General features: G+C 39.2%; 1 protein-coding gene and 1 pseudogene across 1 annotated transcript; one reads left to right on the top strand and one right to left on the bottom strand.

The window, feature by feature from the left end:
• Window positions 1-459: 459 nt before the first annotated feature.
• LOC131231903 (cytochrome P450 709B2-like) lies at window positions 460-1,857 on the top strand (annotated as a pseudogene).
• Window positions 1,858-8,326: 6,469 nt separating this feature from the next.
• LOC131230635 (uncharacterized) lies at window positions 8,327-12,473 on the bottom strand. Its single transcript, XM_058226526.1, has 2 exons — window positions 12,289-12,473; window positions 8,327-10,654 (listed from the first exon to the last, which is right to left on the bottom strand). The coding sequence occupies exons 1-2, from the start codon at window positions 12,328-12,330 to the stop codon at window positions 8,828-8,830; spliced, it is 1,869 nt and encodes a 622-aa protein (XP_058082509.1). The 5' UTR covers window positions 12,331-12,473; the 3' UTR covers window positions 8,327-8,827.
• Between the last annotated feature and the right edge of the window lie 12,702 nt (window positions 12,474-25,175).

The raw sequence follows: 25,175 nt of genomic DNA, 5'->3' as shown, positions 1-25,175 counted from the left end.
GATATAATCGCCCATACAGCTTTTGGAAGTAGTTTCATAGAAGGGAAGGAAGTCTTTGAAATTCAAAAGGAGCTTCTACAACGGGCTGCAGCTTCCAGTACTAATATATTCATCCCTGGTAGCGAGTAATTACCTCACTTTAAAACTCTTTTCACTAGTTTAAATCTTTATTTTTTCAAACAAATCTCAATGAAACGCTGATCGTAGTGACATACATGGCACCTCTCAGGAAACCAATATTGCAGATTGTATCATGGAAACAGGACGGTCCATGTCAAGTGAAATTTTGAAGTACCCACATTGATATTTTGTTGAATTGTCCTGTACGAACAGTACATTTTAAACTCCCCAAGTGTTTGGGGCAGCACGGATAAGAAACCCAATCGAGAAGATTATCTTCTCTTTTTTGGCCTTGATTTTTTTTTTCTCCGTTTTTTTTTTTTTTTTGGGGGGGGGGGGGCTTGAATGACCATTCCATTCAGTTTTAGAAGAATATTTCATGATATTTCTGATATGTATCTACTTTTATTTACAGATATATTCCTACTAGGTGGAATGTTTGTACATGGAAACTCAAAAGAAGAGCGAGCAATATTTTTAAGCACATCATAGATAGTAAACTGAATTCAGAGGATGAAAAAAAGCTTAGATTCCAGCTATGGGGATGACCTACTTGGATTGTTGTTGAGAATGCCGATGGCCAAATACGGTAGAAAGCAAGGCGATCGGCTAGACATGGATGAGATAATAGATGAGTGCAAGACATTCTTCGTGGCCGGACACGAGACCATATCTCGGTTACTAACTTGGACTATGTTATTGTTGAGCTCACACAGCGAGTGTTAAGGGAATTTGGGATGGAAATCCCAGATGCTGACAAGCTTAGCAAGCTGAAATTGGTAAGGAGACACATCTGTTTCTTCCTCTTAATTTTAATATCATGCACACATTCCATGATGATGATGATGATGATTACAACCATGGTGTTGGGAACAGAGTCATGGTAGGATATCTTCTGGGATATTAGGATATGTCTAGCTTTTGTTTGATGCTTATTCATATACATGATTCTACTATATATTCTGGTTATCCTTAATGGCATATAAAAGAAAATTTCCAAAATGTAGTCAATTAAGCATCAAATCAAAGAGAAATAGATCCTAATATCCTAAAAGATATCCTACCATATTGTCATTCCTAACATATGCATGGACTCTATAATGTCAATGAATGAGATTCAGATTGTTCATCAGGAATAGTGTTTGAAGAACACTAAAATGCCTCCATTTAAATAAAAAAAAAAAAAAAACTACATTACAAATGATAATCTCTTTTCTTTGTCATAAAAAATGAATGAAGACTAAATCTATATAATTTGAAAATTACAAACCTAAGATGATGCTTTTATTTTGCATTATGGTTCTTCTAGAAACCCTGAGGCTATATCCCCCAGTAGTCATAATGACGAGAATGGCTTCTAGAGATATCAAGTTGGGAGATATTTCGATCCCAAAGGACACTGAAATATCAATTCCAGTGCTGATGATTCAGAGGAACAAGAAGTATTGGGGCAAGGATGCAGATGAGTTCAAACCATTGAGATTTGTGGATGGGATCGCGAGGGCAGCGAGGCATCCGAATGCTTTATTGGCATTCTCAATGGGCCCAAGAGTATGCATTGGGCAGAACTTTGCAATGATGGAAGCGAAGATGGTGATTGCCATGATCCTTCAGAGGCTTACTTTCACCCTTTCTCCTCAATATAAGCATGCGCCAATCAACAAACCTACTTTGCAGGCACAGTTTGGCCTTCCTATCCTTCTACATCTTATTCATGTATAAAATAGATGGTATGTTTCTAAGGGCGTGTTTGGACGAGCACGCTGGATGGGATTGGGTTGTATTAGGGTGGATTGTACGCCTTCCAATAAGGTTACAGTGGATTACATGCAATCCCACTGGATTGCTGTATCCAGCGTCCCAGCTATGGCCTGTTTGGACGGGCGGCCTGGATGGGATTGGGTTGAGTGAGGGCGTGTTTGGACAGGCGTGGGATTGGTTGCCATCCATGCACTTCTACTACAACAATACGATGTCAGGTGCTAAGGACGGTTATAACCGTCTCCCGCCAATGGATCTGCTTGCACCGGGGAAACGGATTGGGTACTCCCCCTGACATAGCCTTTGGCTGGTGGTCGCTGCTCCGTGGGACCCACCATGATGTACATGTCTCATCCATGCCGTCCATCTAATTTAACAGATCATTTTAAGATTGGAGAAAAAATATATATTCCTATATCCCAATGTTAAATGGACCACATTACAGGAAATAGTTTTGAATGAGCGTGGACCGTTAAAATACAATTTCAGGCCATAATAGTTTTGGATCAAGCTCATTTTTGTTTTTTCCATTCATCTGGGGCTGTACGCCCTAATCAACCTATTGGACGTCAAATAAACAGTGCAGTGGGCCTTACGAGGACTTTAATGATGCATGTCCAATCATTATTGTTTTGCGGATGTTGTGGTCCACCTGAAATGTATATACCTCTCATTTTTGGGATCAAGCCATAAAATGATGGGTAAAAATGTATGAACGGAAAGGATGAAACACATACATCATGGTTTCCAAATAGCACCGACCACCAGTATTGAAACTGCAGTCAGGGGGAGTAGCCAATCCGTTCCCTAGCAGTGGAGTCCTGCCATCAACTCCATGGCAGGGGAGGCCGTGCTTTCTGCGTATTTATATGATGAAAATGTTTCATCCATGCCCTTCATCATCTTTGACATGACATCTTACACCATTGTTCCAAAAATGAGAGGGCTATATATCTCTGGTGAACCACAACACCTCAACATATAGCCACCCAGCCTTTTATTTTACCAGTTACTAAAACATCAAATCCGTTCATACCTGCCATACAGGCCCAGATGGAGATATAAAACAGATATCAATATATATCGAATTGCACGTGGACCACACTGGTGTTGTCGAAGGTCATAAAAGTGTGTGGGGCCTACCGATGTATGTCTCATGAAATTGGTAATATCTAGTGAATTCAATCAACATTTGGGACATGTCCACGTATCTGCATGGACCACATCATGTGGCAGTGGTATGATAGAGATAGATCCCAAAAAATATATGGCAAGCTAGAATAATGATGTATGAAAACATGAGAACCAGCGCTATGTGGGAAAAAGAAAGAAAAAGTAACAAGTGACATAATTACAGTGACAGTCATCTGAATAGGGCTAAAATTTAAAAAACACAAGGAAAGCAAGAAAAAGAACTACGACGCGAACTAGAAGAGCACAAAATATCTCTCCATCTGATCGAGGTAATGGGGGAAGATCATCAGTCGACACGGCTCTAGAAACCATGGCCATCGACGCCTGTGCCGTCAGCATCGTCTGTCGATGGAAGAAGACGAAAAATGGCGGATGTCCAGCTCATCTGAAAATGCGGCGACCTGAACTGCCTGAGATGTCGTGCAAGGTCTCGACGGTGCACATGCCTTGCTGAAGTGCTCGTCCCAGCATGCCATTGCCTCTTTCCAGTTCCTGAATGCGCGGTGTCTCGTTCCACTAAACCCCTCCACCTCCACCCAAGCATCATCCCAACATATGTATATGTCAGGCCTAGCCCCACTAAGATGACGTAATACTTATCATTTCCCATCTGCAATGACATGGACGTAATTGGCACGAGATTCGTGTGTTGGAATAAAAATTCGCAAACTAAGTGTACATGCAGTATTCTCCTATCGAATAGCATCAGAAAGTACAAAATTAACTTACTAAGTGAAAACAAAAACCAGTCGTATATACGTACCCTTCCAAGCAAGCGGATTGTATGGTTTTCGAGTGTCTTAAGAAAATAAACTAACCAATGGATGCATGTGAAACCATGAAACCATAAAAAACATGTTAATTACATAAAAGTTATGGCCATAGCATATTTGTCATATTCGTATATACCACCATGTGTCAGTCCCAAAAATTAAAGCAATTTATGAAATCATCCAAGAAAATCCTGTAATTCAAAGTTATTACAGACCAACAACTAACAGCCAAAACAGCAAACCCAGAAATTCAAATCCTCAGATGGATCCAACACCTCGATCACCAAAGTGGTCATGGAGTGTTTTCTTCAACCAGTCAATGCGACGCTCAGGTCGCAGACTCGCAGGGGATATGAAAGATGTACAATGAAAATCCAGCATTAGATATACCAACAATAGGAAATCCACCTCTGGGATATCTGAGAATCCATCTCAGAGATCCGAAATCATGTATAATCCCTCTCAGATATACCCAAAATAGAGAATCAAGCAATAGATATACCAACAACAGAAAAGGTATCTGAGATAGACCTATGTGAAACTATCTGAGATATACCAACAATAGAAAACCCATCTGAGATATACCAACAACAAAAAAAGTATCTGAGATAGACCTATGCAAAACTATCTGAGATATACCAACAACAGAAAACCCATCTGAGATATACCAACAACAGAAAATCCAGCAAGAAACCTTACTTAATCAGATGCATGCAATGAAAGGCAACAACAATAGAAAGCGAAAGATCAGGGTAGATGACGTATTATCTGAAAATCCACCCCCGCATATTCCTGAATGCCTTTCAATGCCGTCGCAGCCAACGACACAGGCCGACTCCATATCGGAGGGCCTGTCTCGCCTGTGATGAAGATTTATACATCACATGCATGCAAAACCACCTCATCCCTCTCAACCACAACACAGATCAGGGTAAGATCGAACATGCAATGAAAATCGGAGTTTACTCATAGCATTTGGGCGAGGAAGAGGGCCTACCTTCGCCCACGAAGACCGTCAGTTCGCGATGGCAGCGCCGACTCGACTGGTGACGGCCATCATGACCTGAATCGGCTTCTTATACCCCACTTTCATGCCATCTGTAATCATCTCCTGCCACCATATCCTCCTGATCCTCCTGCCAAATCCTAGCGCCTGAAACTGATTCAAATTTCAGCCGTACAATGGACATCGAGAAGGAGAAAGGCAGAGAGAAAAAAACCCATTTCCAGCATCGAATCCAGCGGGATTGCACCGTATGGGCGATAACCCCCTCAATCCAGCGACGAAATCCCTCGCAATCCAGGGGATTTTCTCTCCAAGTGCGAATCCACTGCCCGTCCAAACAAACGGCTGCTCTGACGCTGTGGGATTCAAGTGCCCTATCCAACCTAATACGAGCTACTCCCACACACGCTGCCCGTCCAAACACGCCCTAAGAGTATTATGTAATCTCCAATCAATAAGTCAAGCTACTTGTCCTGTTAATGATTGTTAAAGTATGCAATCTTTGGAATAAGTATGTTGCCATATATTTGAGTGTAAGAGTACAAATTTATTTTGATGCACCTTCTGTTAGCCCAATTCAAGAGAGAAGCCTAATCCATGAATTAGACCTAAGCCAGGAATTCTAGCCAATCATTTCCAACCAAAGTGCATTGATGATGCATGGCTTTGGGACCATCTTGCATGCATAAAAGGGAAAAGAATTTGGGACCATGTTGAAAATTGTTTTTTTTTTTTTTTTTTTGGTCTTAGAAAGATGTTCCATGGATTGGGGAACCTATAGTTGTCATTAATATATTTATGAGTTGATTGTAATTGGTCTATGCAAGGACTTATTTTGCAATGAGAAAAAATATATATTTTTTTTGAGTTTTTAAAAATATATGCATTATTTCCTACAAATTTTTAGTAGAAGAGAGAGTTGAGTGATTCTCTTTGGTTGTGAGTGAGTCTAATCATAACGGTCGAATGATTCCCAGTTCATCAGCACCTCATGCTTGCAAAAAATTTTAGTTCTGACAATGTATTTAAGCTGTCCATTGCAGTCTATTTGTGAACACATTGGGTTGCATCAAAATGGTATCAGATCAAGTTCGAACTCAAGGACGAGTTTTTTTAAAGAATGGGAGAATGATGCACCTTCCACTAGCCCAATTCAAGGGAAAAGGCTAGCCCATGAATCAGGCCCAAGCCAGCAAAAATTTAGCTCATTATTTCCAACACAAGTTCATTCATGACACATGACTTTGGGGACTTGCATCCATAGACAATGGTAGAATTTGAAATTTAAGTCTGCCTTGGAAAGGTTTTTTGCATAATTTTGAAACTTGTTTTATTTTATATTAGAAAGATATTCCATGCATGAAACCCATAGTTGTTATTAATATATTTATAAGAGAGTTGGTTGTAATTGATCTATATAGGGACCTATTTTGCAATGAGAAAAAAATATATATATCATTTTTTGAGTTTAAAAATAACATATTATTTCCTGCAAATTTTCAACAAAAGAGAAAGTTGAGTGATTCTCTTTGATTGTAAGTCCAATCATAATGGTCGTGTGATTCCCGGTTCATCGGCAACTTGTGGTTGCAAAATTTTCTAGTTCTAATAGCATATTTAAGCTATCCATTGCAATATATTTACAACCACATCGGGTTGCATCATATTTAGTGGTCATGTGGAGCACCATATCCTTGGAGAAAATGGTGTATATTTTATTTTATTTAGTGAGGATTTATCTGTTATAGCTAATTAGATTATAAATAAAAGACCCCTGAGGAGAAAATATGCATGTTCTTTTCTTTTTCTTATTTTTTACATGCTATCGGAGCCTTTTGGCTGATTTTTAGTTTCTGTTTTAAGAGCCTATCGTTTTGCCCTCTCTTTTTAGACCCTGTACGATAGTGGATGAATAAATTTACACTCATTATCATCATACAAGTCTCATCCCAATCCTCTGCATCGTCGTGGTTACTACTAAATTATTAGAGGACTACTCTAATTTAGATCCCTCGGACTTCTAGTCATATTCACTTTCACCACCAATTTGTTGTGGGATCATTTATACATTCACCAGAAGCGCCTATGATTCAAATTCTAACCACTAGAAGAGCCAACGATTTAAATCCCGGCCACCAAAAGTGCCACTAGATCCATTGGCAATAGCCAAAAGTGACATAGTTCACATTCTATAAGTCATCAAAAAATGCAATCAGACTCTCCCCTATAGCTTCTGAAATCATTGGCAAGAAGGGAATGCATCCATGCTCCAACTTGAGGGAGGGTGTAATAATATATAGTCTTTGATGTGCATCTTTTACAATATATTTCAGTGTGAGAGTACACACATATTCAGTGGTCATGTGGAGCACCATACCCTTAAAAATAATGGTATATCTTTTCTAATTGTATTTTATTCCGCTACGAGTTAGAGTTAGAGGAGTTATCCCTTGTAGCTAATCATCATTATAAATAAAAGATTCTCGAGGAGAAAATACACATGCTCTCTACTCCTTTTCCTTGATTTCTAAAATGATTTGGGACTGTTCATCTCTTTCACTATTTGCCATGAACCCAAAAGACTGCATATCAACATCATTCTCTCATTTTAGGATCATAGGAATGTTGGGTGTTTCAATAAGTTGATTGATCGAAAATATTATTATAGCGTTGATGACTTTGAGAGTGGGCTAGACTACTTTCACCTTAAGTACAGGGAAGTCCGCTGGGAGGAATTCCTTGGGCGTATTACGGTTTTTCACTGAGGGGGTTGACCGAAGCGATTGCAGTGAAGAATTGATCTGAAACGAAGCACTTCATCTATGGGTATTGTAGAAAGGATCGAATATAACCCTAATCGTTCTTCTCGAATTGCTCCAGTACGATGGATCAAGGCAGTCCTGCAGCTTGTTATCATTTGACACCTCAGCCTTCGTCAGTGAAACACTTCAAATGGGCATTTTACTCATTCCAACACATTCAATTTTTAAACATGCCTATGAGGTCCCAATGCTGCATCCAGATAAGGGCCTCATTCTCCACTTCACTCTTTGAATTCAGGATTCGAAAACTATAAAGACTTTGGAGTTCGAGAGGGTGCATTTAGGCCGCATTAGAATGCAAAAGTGAATTGCATCGCAAACATTCAGCTTAATCAAGAATAGATGATGTTTCCTAGTACTAATATAGAACCCCAAAATTGCAATTATGTTCTGTTCAAGTCAAACATGACAATAAACCCAATTGCAATTTGGAGCTTATACACTCAATACGAATAGTAAGGAAATTGCAATCTGATTATTTCTACTTTATCAGACTAACAATTACATTTCACATTTATAATGGATCCAAACATATCCTTAGTGATAAAGATAAATGCTATCAATGTCATTAAGTATTTGTAGACTCCTATCTGTCGTTCTTATCTCCAAAAAAGAGCCAAACAGCTAGCTATACCAAATGGATAATGAACTAAACCACAATTCAGCAATTTCTTTAAAATTCAATGACATCATTTCATATAATAAATACAAACCCAAAAAATAAAAAACACAAAATCTATAATAATACATCACTTTGCCAAAACCAAACCCACAAAAAGATGGATAATAAACAAAACATAGTGCTGATAAAATAAACATACACTTCAGCTGAAATGAATAAGAAGAAAAACAAATAAATCTCTTACAAAGACTCACAAATACAGAGAAAAGAGCTTGACCCATACCTTCAGTATATCTTTCTTTCCCCTGCAACAAATAGAATAGCAATGGAACTCCTACATCAACAACGAAATCTTTTTATATACACCCTATGGGGCCGAAACGGTCACCATGTGGCAGACACATCAGCACATCGAGGACCCAGCACTTCAGAAAAACAACATTTACAACATATATGAAACAAACACCCCACACCAAATCAACACGGAAAGCAGAATCGAAAACCGTTCTTTTAACTGTATCACTCTGCATTATTTCACTTTTATATCATCCTTGGCTTCTGACGAGAGTGTCTTCGAACTTGGAGATTTCCCAATGATCGCCTTCTTCACCTTCACAATTGACTGTTTCACCTTCGATATTATGTTATTCGATTGACGGTGCACAGTCTTGACAGACACCTCTTGTTTCGTCGCGTCTGCTTCTTTTTTCGAGTCACTGCTGTCTTTTTGAACATCAGATTTCTCAGCCTCCTCATTCTTCTCCTCAACATTTGCCACTTTGTCTATGACAGTCTGAACAGCTTCCTCCACCTTCGCTACCAACCCTTTCTCCTTTGATATTCCGATATTTTCATCCACAACTGGATTTTTGGGGGCATCAATTGAAGATGGGATATCTTCTTTACCAATCTCCTCCTTTTTCTCCTCAGCAACAATTTCAACATCTTTAGAAGCTGTCTCTCCCTCAAAAGAGCTTTTAGTGATTTCAGCAACAGCATCAGAGCCACCCACATCCACAGTTTTGGTCGTCACACTCTCCACTTCCTTCTCTTCTTCTGCATTGCCCTCCAACTTTACCAAATTTTCAGCAATTTCAGTTATGGAAGTGGTCTCGAGTGCCTTAACCACACCGATAGCAGTAGAAGGGTCTGGCAGACCTGCCTCTACTGCAGCTTCCTTCACCAACCCTTCAATTACACCAACACTGCTCTCTTCTTTCTTCGTATCCTCCACACTCTCATTAACCTTGGCCTCAACAGCTTCTTTTAGCTTATCATCTTCAGCAGTTTCAGCACAGGCCTGGCTTATTGGAACTTCCCGGTCGGCAGAAACAACAGTATCCGAACTTTGGGGTGCAACATCCTCCTGAACTTTACTCGTTCCATCTTCGATCTTGTCCAAAACAGCAGCCAAACTCACATCCTCCTTTGCAGACGGTTCTTCCTTCAAAGGCTCAGTTTCTGCCTCCACCTTATCTGCTGAGGCCTTCTCATCTTCTGGGATTTCACCCTCCACGCTCTCTTTGGCAGCAGGCGTCTCAATCTTCTTCTCAACTTCTTTGATAGCTTCAGATGCTGACTTTTCAGCAACAGCTACTGCTGATTGCTCCAATGGTTTTTCCTTTGCCAACTGTTCTTCTGGTGCTGATTCTGCAACATTAGAAATATCCAAACTCTCTTCCGCCTTTTCTACCACTTTAATCGCTGGCTCTGGAACTTCTTTTCCTGCTTCCAGCTCTGGCTCCTGAGAAGGACAGACCTCTGAATTCTCCACTGGTTTTTCTACTACAGCTTCAGTCGATGCTTCAGCAGCATCAGGTATCTTTGGCAGTTCCTCCAGTCCTTTTTCACAAACTTCAACTGTTGTTTCTGGAACAGCAGATGGAACTGGAATCTGCTCGGAACTCTCTATCGCTTTCAGGCAACCATCAACCGAACCAACTGAAACAGGATCCCTATCACTCTGTTCTACCTTTTCCACTGCCTCAACTGCAGGCGTGTCCTGCTTATAGTCCTTCGCCTTTTCTTCTGGCTCAGTTGCAGCAGCTTCCGCAGTTGGAGATTCTTCGACTTTGAGGTCCTTAGCCTTTTCTTCTGTCTCAGTTACAACAGCAATGGCAATCGGCGATTCTTTGACTTTGGGGTCGTCAGCCTTTTCTTCTGGCTCAGTTACAACTGCTTCAGCAATTGGTGGTTCTTCAATTTTGGGGTCCTCAGTCTTTTCTTTTGCCTCAGTTACAACCGCTTCAACAATTGGTGATTCCTCAACCTTAGGCTTCCCTTTTTCATCGGATTGAGAAACCCTCTCTTCTTGAGCATTTTCTTTTATTTCATTTGCTTTTTTCTCCTCAACATGCTGCAAATTTTCGAATTGGTCAGCTACCAACAAAATGGATTGTCAGCTAAGAAACGTTTGATAAAACATCTCTTTATTATATCATTATCTTCCATGAAATTACAAAGGTTAGATCATGACAGCAGTTCCTCTTTTGCAACTTCGGTATCACCAGAAGTAGAATAAAGGAGGGTGCTGCTATGGACCAAGGCAGGTCTGGATATCAATTCCAAATCCAAGTTTTTTTTTTTTTTTTTTTTTTTTTTTTTTTAAATTTTTTAAAGATATCTATAAAAGCATCTGATTAGGATAAAAAAAAAAAGAAGAAGAAGAAGAAAGCCCTGCAGATATTGATGAGCAGGGACCGAGACACAGGCCAAACACAAAAAACAAATTCCAGGAAACAAAACCCCACAAATTGAAACAAAAACCCACACACACACACACACACAAATTGAATATTAAACATAAGAGCAGCTGAGCGCCTCTGAATTGCAGGCCATCAATGAAACCCAGCGGGGAAACAAACAAGAATAAACACAACAAAATAAGTTATAAATAAATAAACAATAGAGAGAGAGAGAGAGAGAGAGAGAGAGATGGTTATATTCTAATGGCCCATCAGTATAATCATATGCACAGAACAATAATAATCACCCTTCCTGCATCTCTCCCCCAATTGAGCTTTCAAGGATCCTAATTCATGCAAGAGAAGGGCGAGATGTTTGAATCTTCCCAGTTCTTGATACGACATATTAAAGAATCTCATGCTGTGACTTCAAGCAAATCTCAACTGTGTTTGCAGAAAATCCCTATTGATGACAGCCAAATGCAAAAATAATAATCATAATAATAAGAATCATAAATAAAATAAAATAAAAAACAGAGAGAAACAGAGAGGATTCCTCCTTGTTTTTCAAGGAGAAACTTCTGAATTCATAAGATGAAGACTGGTATTTCAATCAAACTACAAGATGGTTCAAAATCCTTATATATGGCCAAAAAATTACAAAAATATGAATTATGTTCCTGTTTATACCACGTGAAATTCATGAATATCAAACCCAGTTGCTGTAATTCTAACAAACCTGAGATGGATATTGCAAAATATCCTGATTCATATTGGAAACATGAAAGAAATAATTTTATTAAAAAAAAAAAAAGAAAGAAAAAAAGAGACGAGAAAAAAGAAAGAAGTTTTCCTTGTTCTACCAGGTTAAACTCCTGATTCTTCCCAAGAGTACTCCCCCATGCCTCTTCTTCTACTTTAAAAGCAAGTATCACCTGGGTTTTGCTAAAAACTCTAATCCATGGCAGTAAAATACAAAAAGACTGAATCTTTCCTGGTTTTATGAGGTGAGTGTCATGAACCTTTCTTCTTATGATTCATTAATTTCTTAACCAGATGCAGTAGATATTACTTAGTACTTGAATCAGATAATTCTAATAAAAAAACTCACTTAGAATCTGAAGGAAATCTCACTTGGGTCTGCTAAAACTCTAATCCATGGCAGTAAAATCCAAAAAGACTGAATCTATCCTGGTTTTATGAGGTGAAATTCACGCATCCTTCCTCTCAGGATTCATAGTCCTTAGTACTTGAAAAGGGGGGAAAAAAAGACAGATGAAGAGCATAGGAGTAATCTGATACTTACATCAACAGTAATAGAATCAATTAGTGCAGTCTCAGAGGCCATGGATTCAAGAACAGCTTCCTCTTCTTCAGATTCAAGACAAGAGAAGAAGATAAGAAGAAGAGATGTCGAGCTATTCAAACCTCAAAAGCCCACATTCCCAAAAGCAAAAAGACTAACAACCAGCTGCTCACATGACCTGATATGAGTGGAGACCCATGCATTCCATTTCCATCAACCCTCCAAATAAATAAAATAAAATAAAATAAAAAGCCTACAGACAATGTACCACAAGCTGGGGTACCCCACCATCTTTCTTGCCAACATGTCACATTTACATAACATCAATAGGCCCCTCTATGAAAATCACATGGCTGGAACGCTCATCAAGTGGGTCGCACCACTTTAAGCAATGGAAAACCGATAGTTTGACTCAACATATAGTTGTGGCCCACCTAGTCATCAGATCATCTGATTTTCAACAAGGGTAATCTTCATGATGGGGCCTATAGTTTTCATGGTACTGATTTCCTAGATAGGTGGTTTGGAGGAAAAAAAATGGAACGGTACCACAGGTTATGGTACCATTGCCTGCAGGTGATCAGTACTTGGTATGAAAACGTAATGGTGAATTAGACCACTTGTATGATAGTCAGGCGAAATGTGATACTTGGTACACAGGCTCTCATAAAATTTACACGTGTCATCAATCTAAGGAACAGTTCAAGAATCAGATTGGCTGAAGTACCCCCGACCTCTGATTCGTGGACATTTGTTTGTTGAAATAGGACCGTTGTTTTTAATTTTATTTTATTTTCATTTTTAACCGTCCAATAAATGTCTGCCAGTATGATAGTCTGATAATCCAATAAGCCTAATGTTTGGTTCCTGATAGATGTAAATTGTGATCATTGATTTTGGATAGTTTAATTTGATTTACTCTGTTCCATGTATTAGTGCCCGCATATCATCCATCACAGTCTGTCAGAGTATAAAGTTTTTCTCTATGATCTAGAATTTTTGGGGAGAATTTTTCAGGGTCTGGGTTGTCACGGAGATACACGTGGCACGACATGAATAGATGATGGGATGGAGATATTGGAGAAGAGAGGTGGAGCTTGTGGGGGCCCATCGAGTTGCTTTCAGCAGCCTGATGCTTTTAACCTTTTGGAAAACTTCAAGGAAACTCTCACTGTGTGGAGTCTTTAGTGGGCCCCACATCTACATGTGCTATCCAGATGTGCATATCTACTTTTGGGATTTTTGAGAGAATTAGAGAAAATATTCATACTCATTTGATGAAATTATCAACATATAATGCAACCGTCCATTCAAGATCAAAATCCAAAAGGAATACGGTACATCCATTTCGACACGGGACACACGTGGCAGGGTGATGTATCGATCGGGTCCACCCATACACATGCAATCAGGACAGATGGCTTAAATTTTAAAAATAAAACCCATGAGATAATCCTGTCCCTTACTTTCTCCATAGTTTATCCCATTCTATATTTGATTGTTAATTTATTTTGTTTAGCACCATCAAGTTAAAGCCCGCTGATCAGAAGGGTTGGATTGTCTAATAAGTTTGATTTTTGAGATATACACCATCCATGGTAGGGAACTACAGATGGACGGATCTGATTTGTACATCAACTTGCCACGTGTAGCACAGCGAGATCACTCTACCATCTTCCTGTTCTTCCTGCTCTACCGTATCATTTCCTGGGTTGGTTATCTCAAAAAAACTGCCTGAAGCCTCATAATAAATCCTAGATTAAAGCATGGCCCATTACACAGTGCATCGGACGGTCAGTTATAAGGTACGACATTCAAGCCATCCATAAGCTGGGTCAGACCGTTTGGATGTCCTTTCACAGAAATCAATATGCAACAGTCATCAGGTGGGCTCAGATGTTAGAAATAGGTGGGCCAGAGTCTCTATGTAGCTGGAACCATGTGATGAATGGATTGGATTAAGTAGCACACGTGGTAGCGTGCACACGAGCTTCCTTACACACGCATGTAGGCTAACCATATTTAAAAATTAGTATTTGATTCGTTCGAAGTTGTTATTTGACTGGTCGGTTACAGATTATCTTATTATAATTGGTTTCGTTAGAAACGGATAATTTCAACGACAGTGATCTGTCTAAGTTTTCTATCTATAAATCTACGGCCAAATGATCACAGGAAGTACATCCAAGCCGTGCAAAAAGATGGTCCACACACGAAGATCTTCTGCCGTGAGAATCATTCGCATCTACTCATTAGATGGGCCACTCCTGTACATTGAGTCAGATCACCAGTGGTCCATTGATTTCAACAGTGATTTTCATTGGGTGGCCCACCTTTTTCATGGCTCGGATGTCCTAGAGAAGTGACACACTGGCGAGAAATACAGTGCCCTATATGATCATTTCTCAAATCCATACCATGGTCTAAAAACATGAAAACTCACTCGACTCGACGAGTCCACTCAGCGAGTCTCTCAAGAACTCATACTAAAACAATGTCGAGTTATGCTGAGTGGACCGTTATCGAGTATTTTTTCAAGTTTTGTTGAACTACGATGAGTTTTTCCGGTCGAGTGAAGTTCGGGACGCGTCGTGACCAGTTGAGTTTTTCTCGAGTCTTGACCGAATCTGGTCAGGCCGAGTTTTTAAACTATGATGTATACAGCTTGTGTCCTAACATTGTAGTTGATGGCTGTCCACATCCAACTTTGATAAATAAAAAATAAAAATAAAAAAATAATAACAACTTTAGAAATGTGAGGTTATTTTCTAAGCTAAAAGCAAGCACAGAACAGTTGTAGAATGAGTTGGGGTGTAAGAGCCCATGTTATGTGTCTGGCCCTTTTGCCCATGTGACCCACCTTCAGGTTTCATGACCTTTTTGTCTCCAAAAGATATATCTTTAGTCCAACTGTAGTGTACAAGCTACACTTTGGAATCCATGTTGGGACCATCCCAGCCGTTGATCTGAGGGGCTAACCTTAGATGGGTGATATCTTCCCATAAACCTAACCCTTTGATCAGTGACCTACAGATAGAAGATCAACTTAATTAGAATTAGATGATCTTGACTTCTTTTTGTTTGGTTTTGTTTTGAGGTTCCTTTTTTTGTCTATTATTCCATTTTATTAATGGTCTAGATATGGATCATCTTTTATATTTGTATTACAGAATTGTTGGATTGTCCATGCATCAATAATGAAGATTTCACACAGTAATCTTAAGGCATATATGATTGGAAAGACATTCTTGATTCTTAGATATTGATGTAGAGTGGGTCGCAGAAAATTACATGGCCAAGATGGGTCGCAGAAAAAGACTAGTGCTTTATCTCGTGTTGGTGAGGAATCAAGACATTCATTTATTAGAGAGACGGTTAGAAGCTTACCCATCACACTTTTTGTATCTTTTCGCATCTGGAGTCTCCACATGATAGGTTTCCATATCCGGCTTAATAATCGTGTATAGTGACCACAGTTCAGGTGTCTCGCTCCAAACTTATTTACAATTATCACAGCTATAGTGAAGCCCACTTAATCGCTCAATCTAAATAATCCAACGGTCAGATCTAAACCGCTGATCATGTGTGACCCACCTGGTAAGAGTCTTACAACATCAGCCATCTTACACCATCAGCCCCACATGTATGCAATCCCGCACCACTGAAAAATCCATATGGTTGCTGATGTGATGACCCTAACATAGACCATACATATATAAAAGAAATGTAACCGGTTGAATGCATGGGAATGCAATTAGTATACGTGCCAATGTCATAACAATGACTCATGGGCCCCCATGACAAGTCAAAATCATGGCCAACGTGCATCGCTGACCGTCGGTTTATGGGTGTCACGAAATACACAAGTGGCATGGCCCACAATGACTGACCGGTCAATCTGGATGCCATCTCTGCTTATGGGCTAGAGTCTCACACGTTGGCCACACTGCCCATCGCTCTCGGGCTAATTATATAATCTGTCTTGTGGAGCTATGTTGTCTTGGGTGCTTGTCATGGTGTCTGGTGTGTGGGCCATCCATGCATTTATATAAATTGCCATTTTTTTCCTTTCTTTCTTTTCTCTCTTTGTTGTGTCTGGCTTCTTCACATGAGTGGGCCAGGCCACACCAGGCCTAACTAGGCAATGCAGGCCGGCTGGATTGTAGACTTGATAGTGTTTGATAAGCTGAGTTGGAAGGGGAAGGGTATAGGTCCAGACGCATATAAAATATATTTGGGTCTGAAAACTAACAGCTAGCTGAGATTATGCCATGGGTTTTTAGAGTTAGTTGAGATGAATTTCAAAGAAAGGTGAGCTTTATGACAGGCCAACCCATTTGAGCCCGGTTGCGACCGGGTTTATCATGTGGGTGGCTTAACCAGTTTGCGTAGGGGCTTATGTTTCTTGACATGGGCTAGAGTCCAAGGATGTAAAGAGCTCGCTGAAGTAGCTGCTATCTTCAAAGGTCTTCTACTTTAGCTGCACTACAAACCCTTTGATCATGGTTTTAAGATTTGTGACTTGGATTGACTTGTTTGATCTTGAGTCAGGTCATATGGACCAGTCAGGCTGAGTGGGCTCTGTTTTCTTAAATTATAAGGAAAAAAAAAATTTAAAATAAAATTAAAAAATTCTTAGGGATCTATATTTGATAAAATGCAAGTAGCTATGAACAATGTTAGACTTGATATATTTAAGTAGTTTGGATGTCTTTACATCCTTAATAAAAGGCTCTTTTTTACATGAGTAGACCACACATCCTCTCTCTCTCTCTCTCTCTCTCTCTCTCTCTCTCTCTCTCTCTCTCTCTCTCTCTCTCGTGTAGTTAACGTGTGACCTAACAATGAAATAAATATTAATTCATTGTGCTAAATATGCATTTTATTTATAAAAGAATAATTTCTTGTGGTAAATTGATATTTTGTCGGATTAAATAAAGAAACCCCTTGATCTATTTTTGGAAAGTATGTGGAAGAAAACTCCTTGAAAATATCTTTAATCATTTAAAGGAATATATAGAAATTCATTGTTCCAAAGAAAACTCCTTGAAAATATCTTTAATCATTTAAAAGAATATATAGAAATTCGCTGCTTCACATATTTTACTACCTTTCTTCAAATCTCTTTAAAAATGAAACTAAATTTATGATTACAACATGAAAAACATTGATCTATGTTTAGATAATAATGAAAATTTTCTCAATTTTGAGAGTTCTTTATATATATATATATATATATATATATATATATATAACAATTTTTTTTAAACCACCTTTGATTGGTATTTTTTGGGGGGGGCTTTTCTTCAATTTGATGACAATTGAAGTTCCTAAATCATCTATAAAGACTTACATAGCATGGATTTAAGAGTCGGAGATAAAAATAAGTGGAAAAAAAAATAAAATCACAAAAATAATAAAAATGAAAAGGTTTTTATATACTGATGTGTCCCATCTGTCTCACTCACTCAATTGATCGAGTCTCAACCAACACAAACTTGAGTCAGGTTCAATTAGAAGAGTGCCAAACTGTGGTGTCGGCTAGACCCAAGTCCAACCAAACCGGAGTAGGAGCCTTCTAGGGCTGGGCTAAATCTTAACATCATGCTGTCCACACATCTCAAGTGAAGATCAAAATCCTCTGCAAGAAAGTGGATGCCTTGAACCAGGAGTTAAGGAATCTCTTTTAATTCAAAGATAATTAAATGAAAGAGTCTGCGTGTGTTTGTCTGATGCTGGGCCCACGATGAAAAAGTCAAGTCTTCCTTTTAAGCATAAGAGTTTTCCTTTTCGCCACGAACCCTTCACCTAATAAGCGCACCTGGAGTGTTCTCATTAGGCTAGGGAAAGGCTTATGGCGGTTTCACAATTTTCATCCAAGAAAAATAAAGAGGAAAGGTGTTGTTGCATAAACTTATTATAATTCCAATTGGGTCATATAAAAACATAATTTAGAAATGTAAACCATTGATCCAATGGCCTTGCAATGTATGGGCCATAACCCAAAATAATCTGAGACTAAAAGAAGGAGAAAGATGGGACCCTCCATCAATGATTAACACATCATATCAACGGTTTGGATCACTGAAGCACAAGTCCCACACGTACCAAATTGGAACCATTCCTTAACATGACGCAAGAGTACGTATAAATAGAATTACTGAAAGATTCGGTTGAAGTTGCTAGGTAGCAAGTCTTAGTCATGATTTAACACAACTGTATTTTAATAAGACTCCACATCTCTAAGTTCCATGAATCGAATACAAGGGAATTATAAGATCCAGATGCTTCAAGACGTGAATAGTATCATGATGTATCTTATTTTATACAAGTGGGGCCCGTCCCGTTGACTGGACCATTGATAAGACATGACCTATTTGAATGGACATCTATGATTCTACCGTTGATGTGTTTATCCACAGCCACTTATTTATAGGCCTGTGGTTCAAGTGTCAGAATCACATGATATAGGAGATGATACGGATTTCTCAAGCTGTTATTCACGTTGTTTTTGGGGCTGTCAATCAATGGGTAGCCCGATTCATGGATGCTCGAAAAATAAAAATTTGGACCTGTATCCTATTATCTGATTTTATTCTTTTATTATTTTTAAAAACTATGCGGAGTGCATGTTTTATACGGACCCAAATGTCGATCGAAAATCGTTGCAAATCTCGTTTCATATTCCAATGCATGCCCAAAATTACAACCCTACAACACGCATGTTAGAACAAGAATAATAGGCATATTTGAATAATCTTAATAGATTTATGTATGTTGGGAAAAAACTGAAAAATTCATGTTTTTCTTACTAGGCCCAAATGTGAGCTGCATTAGTTAGGTCCTAATAAGCATACATCAGTACCGGACCTGTGTTGTAATAGATGTCTTAAATCGAATATGTTACTGGGTCTGTCGATGCAATCAACAGTCTGTTCGATGTCACATTTTTCCTGAATTTTCTTCAGTTAGTTGTTAGACTAATTGGGCACTTTTCAATGCTATCAATGAGTACGTTCGATGCAATTGAAAATTTCTGAAAAATCATGTTTTGTCTCTAGACAGTTGAGGTGTCAGTTTAATATCATTGACAAGATTAGTTCAATGTCATCGACATGGATTCCATGGCATTAATAGATTTTTTCGTAAAGCTGCGATTTTGCAGAATTTGTTTCCAATTTCATTTAAGATTCTTTCTAAGGCTATATATATGGGTTTAAACGGGATTGGGAGGTATTCTAAGGGTTTATAAATTGTCATAGGGTTTCAAAGGGTGTAGCAATGGTGAGATTCGAAGTTGTTCAAATCGGGTAAGCTCTCCCTTTATAATTTCTAATTTCATAGTGATCATCTGTTGCTTTGTGACGGGATTTTTTACTAAAAGGGTTTTTCAATGTTAAATCGTTGTGTTCTCTTTATGTCTACTTGGTGCTATTGGATTGCTATTGTAGATTCATCTCTGTGTGCTTCCGCGGTCCCCCCAATAACCTGAACCCATTTATGACGCAGGGATGAACGTGATGAGGTTGAGCACCGTCTCCCTCAAGAGGATAACCGTTCCGAATCCACGGAACTTCTCTAAACTCCTCATAGAGGTTTCTCAAATCTACGAGAAAGAAAGCAAGAAAAATAGAAAATAAATTAAATTCTATAAAATTCAAAATTGATTAATGAATGAAATAAACGAGTTCACAACCCTTTAAATAGGGATGCCAAGCAATGAGAGAAAAATTAGAAGCAAACTACAACTAAAACTCCTAGAATTCGCAACTTACTATTTATAGATGGTCATGATGCCTACTAGTGTGCAAGGTTTTCGGCCAAAATTAATAAGTGTCCTATTTGGTTTTACCAAGTTGTTCTCCCAATTATTCTAAGCTCTTTTCACATTGGGCGCAACTCCTAAAGCCTAATGGATGAAGAGTTATAATCGAACTAAAACTTACTATTTATAATAAAAACGAAATTAAGATAGGGAAATAACCGTCAATCCGGGGGTATTTCGCAAATCCGACTTGCGATAAAGTAGCTCGTTCTACCCCCAAAATCATATATTTTACTCCCAATAAATCATTCCGGATTGTGAGATACGCCCGATCTAAGGTTCGATGGTCCGGATCACTTTTGTCGTCGACCGGGCCTTTTCTGATCCATCTTGGCCATGAAATTGTCGGTGACCCACTCTACATCAATTTATACCACTATCGAAACAAATCATGGGTGTAGTTGGATTTTCTCACTTTAATAGATGGTGTTTTGGAATGGACACACTGACACAAATACCCTACATTATGCCAATTTAATTACCTTGGTGATTTTTAGTTCATTACGTATTATTACATTATTCCTTATTAATTACATGAAATAGAAGATTAATATAAACAGTAAGCTGCATTAACTATAAACTTGCTGGTTCGGGTATCCATTAACAATCTTATGTGATGATGTCCCACGCAATTAGAGATTAAGGTATTGCGCAGCACGCCAACAACGCTAGTGAACCGAGATCCAATATTCGGTCTCACCCACAAACGATAAACAGAAAGAAACATAATATAGAAGTAGAATCAAAGCATTCCAAACAAATCACAAAACAAGATATACGTGGAAAAACCCCAACAAGGGTAAAAAAACCACAATATAAAACTTCCACTATGAAGAAAATGAGATTACAAGCAATATATTAACTTTTTCCCTTTAGATGTATAGAAAAAACCCTTTGCCCACACTTTTGAATAACTCTCATTACCCTAGAATAGCCCTAAGGACCCCTATTTATAGTTTAGGCAACTTTCCTTTCGCACCCTTGCGAAACCGCCTCAAATTTCCGCAGTCCGTATCAAATCCGCAAAACAAATCTGTGTAACCTCGACTGGTCGAGCAAGCTGCTCAACTGATCGAGCAGACCCTCGACTAGTCGAGCATGGGCCTCGACCGGTCGAGCACCATGAACCCAGAAAATCATAGTTTGCTAGACTTTGAGTCGAGGGCGCTGCCCAGATGTGACTCCACATCTCAACAATCTCCCACTTTGAGATAATCGTCATAAACCTTCATCTTCTACATCCAAAGTGCACCACCTCCCCGTCTTCAAGCTTGAAAACCAATCAAAGCTGAATAGAGCTTCAGCTTCTCCCGTGTGACCGCCTTGGTCAGCATATCCGCAGGATTCTCACTTGTATGAATCTTCTCAAGAGCAATCAATCCATCTTCCAGTAACGAACGTATGAAGTGATATCTGATGTCAATATGCTTTGTCCTTGAATGAAATGCTGAATTCTTAGACAAGTGTATTGCACTCTGACTGTCACTGTACAACTTGCAATCTGCTTGCTTCTTACCCAACTCTTCCATGAAAGCTTGCATCCATACCATCTCCTTGCATGCTTCTGTAGCTGCAACATATTCTGTTTCCGTTGTACTAATAAATACTATCTTCTGTAACTAAGAAATCCAACCGACTACAGCACTACCCAGAGTAAAGACATAACCTGTAGTGCTTCTTTTGCTATCGATATCTCCTGCCAAATCTGAATTTACGTAGCCTTGTAGTTTAATTTACGATCCTCCATAACACAACCCTACATCCACAGTAATTACCTGGTATCTAAGGATCCACTTCACAGCTTCATAATGTTCCTTCCCGGAGTTGTTCATGAACCTGCTAACAGCTCTCACTACTTGAGCAATGTCTGGCCTCTTACTCACCATAGCATACATGAGACTCCCAATAGCTGACGCGTATGGGACTTTAGCCATGTAGTCCCGTTCCTCCTACGTCTTTGCACCTTGCTCCTTAGGAAGCTTGAAGTGATTGCCTAATGGAGTGCTAACCGGCTTAGCACCTCCCATATTGAATCGATCAAGTATCTTGGCTATGTTCTCTGTCTGTGACAAAATTAGTTTCTTGTTTTTCTTGTCACGCTTTATCCTCATGCCTAAGATTTGTTTTGTAGCTCCTAAATCCTTCATGGTAAATTTTTTAGACATTTGTCTTTTGAGATCTGAGATATTCTTCATGTTTGATCCGGCCACAAGCATATCATCAACGTACAGAATAAGGATGATGTATGACATATCAAACTTCTTTAAATAGCAACAGTGGTCTGCATGACATCTCCTATAACCGTTTTCTGGCATGAAACTGTTGAACTTCTTGTACTACTGCCTCGGGGCCTGCTTCAGGCCATATAGACTCTTCTTCAGTCTACACACCTTGTTCTCATTTCTTGGTGCCATGTATCCTGTCGGCTGATGCATATATATCTCTTCTTCAAGGTCCCCATGAAGAAAGGCTATCTTAACATCTAGCTGCTTTAGATGTAAGTCTTTTGTAGCCACTATACTCAAAATCATGCGAATCATAGATATTTTCACTACCGGTGAAATATTTCAGTGAAATCAATATCTGCCTTCTGTTGAAACCCTTTCACAACCAATTTAGCCTTGTACTGTTACGAACTATCGTGCTCCTTCTTCAGTCTATAAACTCACTTGTTATGAAGAGCTTTCTTACCCTTAGGTAAAGTGACTAGCTTCCATGTACAATTAGACTCAAGAGAGTCCATCTCATCATCTATGCACTTTCCCACTTTACCCGTGTATCTGACTGTAATGCCCCTTCAAAACACTCTGGTTCACCATTATCTGTCAGCAGTAGATAATGTAAGGAGGATGAGTATCGGACCGTGGGTCTCCTCTCCCAAGTAAACATCCTCACAACCGGTGTCTGTAGCTCTGCCTCATAATGCTCCTATGTATAATCATCATGTGGCACTATAACACCCGTGTCCGGTAACTCTTCCAACTCTACAAATTCTTTCTCATCGGCCTTATTTTGCTGCACATTGTCCTTATGCATCACCTTTTTATTGAAGACTATGTCTTTGCTTCTGATGATTTTTCTGTTTTCTGTATCCCAAAAATGGTAGGCAAAATCATGCTACCCGTAGCCTATAAACGTGCACCGCTTGGACTTCGCATCCAATTTATTTTTTTGCTCTGCATCAATGTGAACATATGAAGTGCAACCAAATGCTTTGAGATTTGTAAGGTTTACTTCTTTCTCAGTCCACGTTTCTTCTGGTAGCCCACCTTCCAATGGTGTTGAGGGACTTCTATTGATGAGATATGCGGCAGTATTCACAGCATCTGCCCAAAACGTCTTAGGCAATCCTGCATGTAGCCTCATGAGCGCTCTCAAGAATGGCCCTGTTAATGTGCTTAATCACACCGTTCTGTTGTGGTGTCCCTAGAATCGTTTTCTGGTGGTCGAGTCCATTTGCTGCACAATACTCCTCAATCCTCTTATCATAGTACTCTCCCCCATTATCTGATCTGACATATTTTATTGTTTTACATGTCTCATTTTTTACCATAACTTTTCACTTCTTAAATACATCAAATACATCAGATTTATGCTTTAAGAAAAAGACCTACAGTTTTCTACTAGCATCATCAATAAAAAAAACAAAATAACGTGAGCTACCAAGAGATGATACATGTGTCGGTCTCCACACATTAGTGTGTACAAGCTCTAATAGATGCGTCTTTGGAGCGCATCTTATTTTCTTGAAACTTACCTTATTCTACTTGCCATATACGCAGTCCTCGCAGAATTCCAAGTCAATAGACTTCAGTCCTGATAGCTTCCCTTTTGACAATAGTACTTTCATCCTCTTCTTACTCATATGTTCCAACCTCTGATATCATAACTGCACGTTCACTCCAGTTGATGCGACTGCGAGTGAACTATATTATCCTGAAGTCACGTACAAAGTACATTCCTTCTTGCCTCGAGATATCACCAAGACACCTTTTGTGATCTTCCAAGAATCACGGGTGAAGGTCATCACATATTCGGTATCGGTCAACTGTCCCACTGAAATCAAGTTTCGTTTCAAACTCGGTACATGTCTGACATCCCCCAATTTCAAAACCGTTCCATTTTTTTGATTTATATGAACGTCTCTCTTTCCAACAATACTGCACGGCTCATCATCACCCAAGTAGACTCTCTCGAAGTCACCTAACATATGATCACGCAGAACTTCCTTACATGAAGTGGCATGAAATGAAGCACCGAGTCTATGACCCAAGACTCGTTCCTCGCATCAAGAGACAAGTTCAACGCCTCTGTGTCGCTCTCCTCGGATAGATTCACTGAATCCTTCCCGCCTTGAGATCTTCCTTCTTGTTTCTTAAGCGTCCTGCAATCACGTTTCATATGTCTTTTTTTCGCAATGCTAATATCCGTCTTTGTCTTTCAGCCCTTTGGACTTCTTCCTCGACTTAGAATGTCCGTGTTTATTGCTTCCTTTGTTCAACGATCTTCTTCTTTCTTCAACGTTTAGAGCATTCCCCGAGTCCCCTGAAACTCCTGATGTCTTTCTTCTAAATTCTTTGCTGAGAATTAGACCGGCCACATCATCGAATTTTAGTTTTGTCGACCCTGAAGAATTGCTCACGGCAATTACCAAACCATCCCAACTGTCTGGCAAACTAGACAAAATCAATAACGCCCTGACCTCGTCCTCAAAAACAATGTCAACGGATTCCAACTGGCTCGTGACTGTATTGAACTCATTTAGATGTTCAGCCACGTTCTCACCATCTGACATCTTCTTGTTGAATAGTCATTTCATGAGATGAACCTTTTTGGATGCTGAGGGTTTTTCATAAATCGTAGCTAGGGCTTCCATTAATTCTTTTGTATTTTTTACCTTAGATATATTAAAAGCGACGCTCTTAAACAAAGAGAGTCAGATCATTCCTAAAGCCTTCCGATCCAATAAAAAATCATTCATCATCTGTCATCTTTTCTGGTTTCTCCTCTTTTCCTCCTAGAATAATATAGAGGTCCTTCTGATACAGATAATCCTCCATCT

The sequence above is a fragment of the Magnolia sinica genome, chromosome 17 (assembly GCF_029962835.1).
Source record: "Magnolia sinica isolate HGM2019 chromosome 17, MsV1, whole genome shotgun sequence".
Taxonomy (NCBI): Eukaryota; Viridiplantae; Streptophyta; class Magnoliopsida; order Magnoliales; family Magnoliaceae; genus Magnolia; species Magnolia sinica.
The sequence above is the reverse complement of the archived record's forward strand: the minus strand, read 5'-3'. Positions and strand labels throughout refer to the sequence as shown.

Bases quoted from the DNA above. Each gene is read 5' to 3' on its own strand.
- LOC131230635 (XM_058226526.1), bottom strand. From the start codon at position 12,330: ATGGCCTCTGAGACTGCACTAATTGATTCTATTACTGTTGAT. The intron at 10,655-12,288 runs GTAAGTATCAGA...GAAAATTTGCAG, and splicing joins TTGATTCTATTACTGTTGAT to CATGTTGAGGAGAAAAAAGC.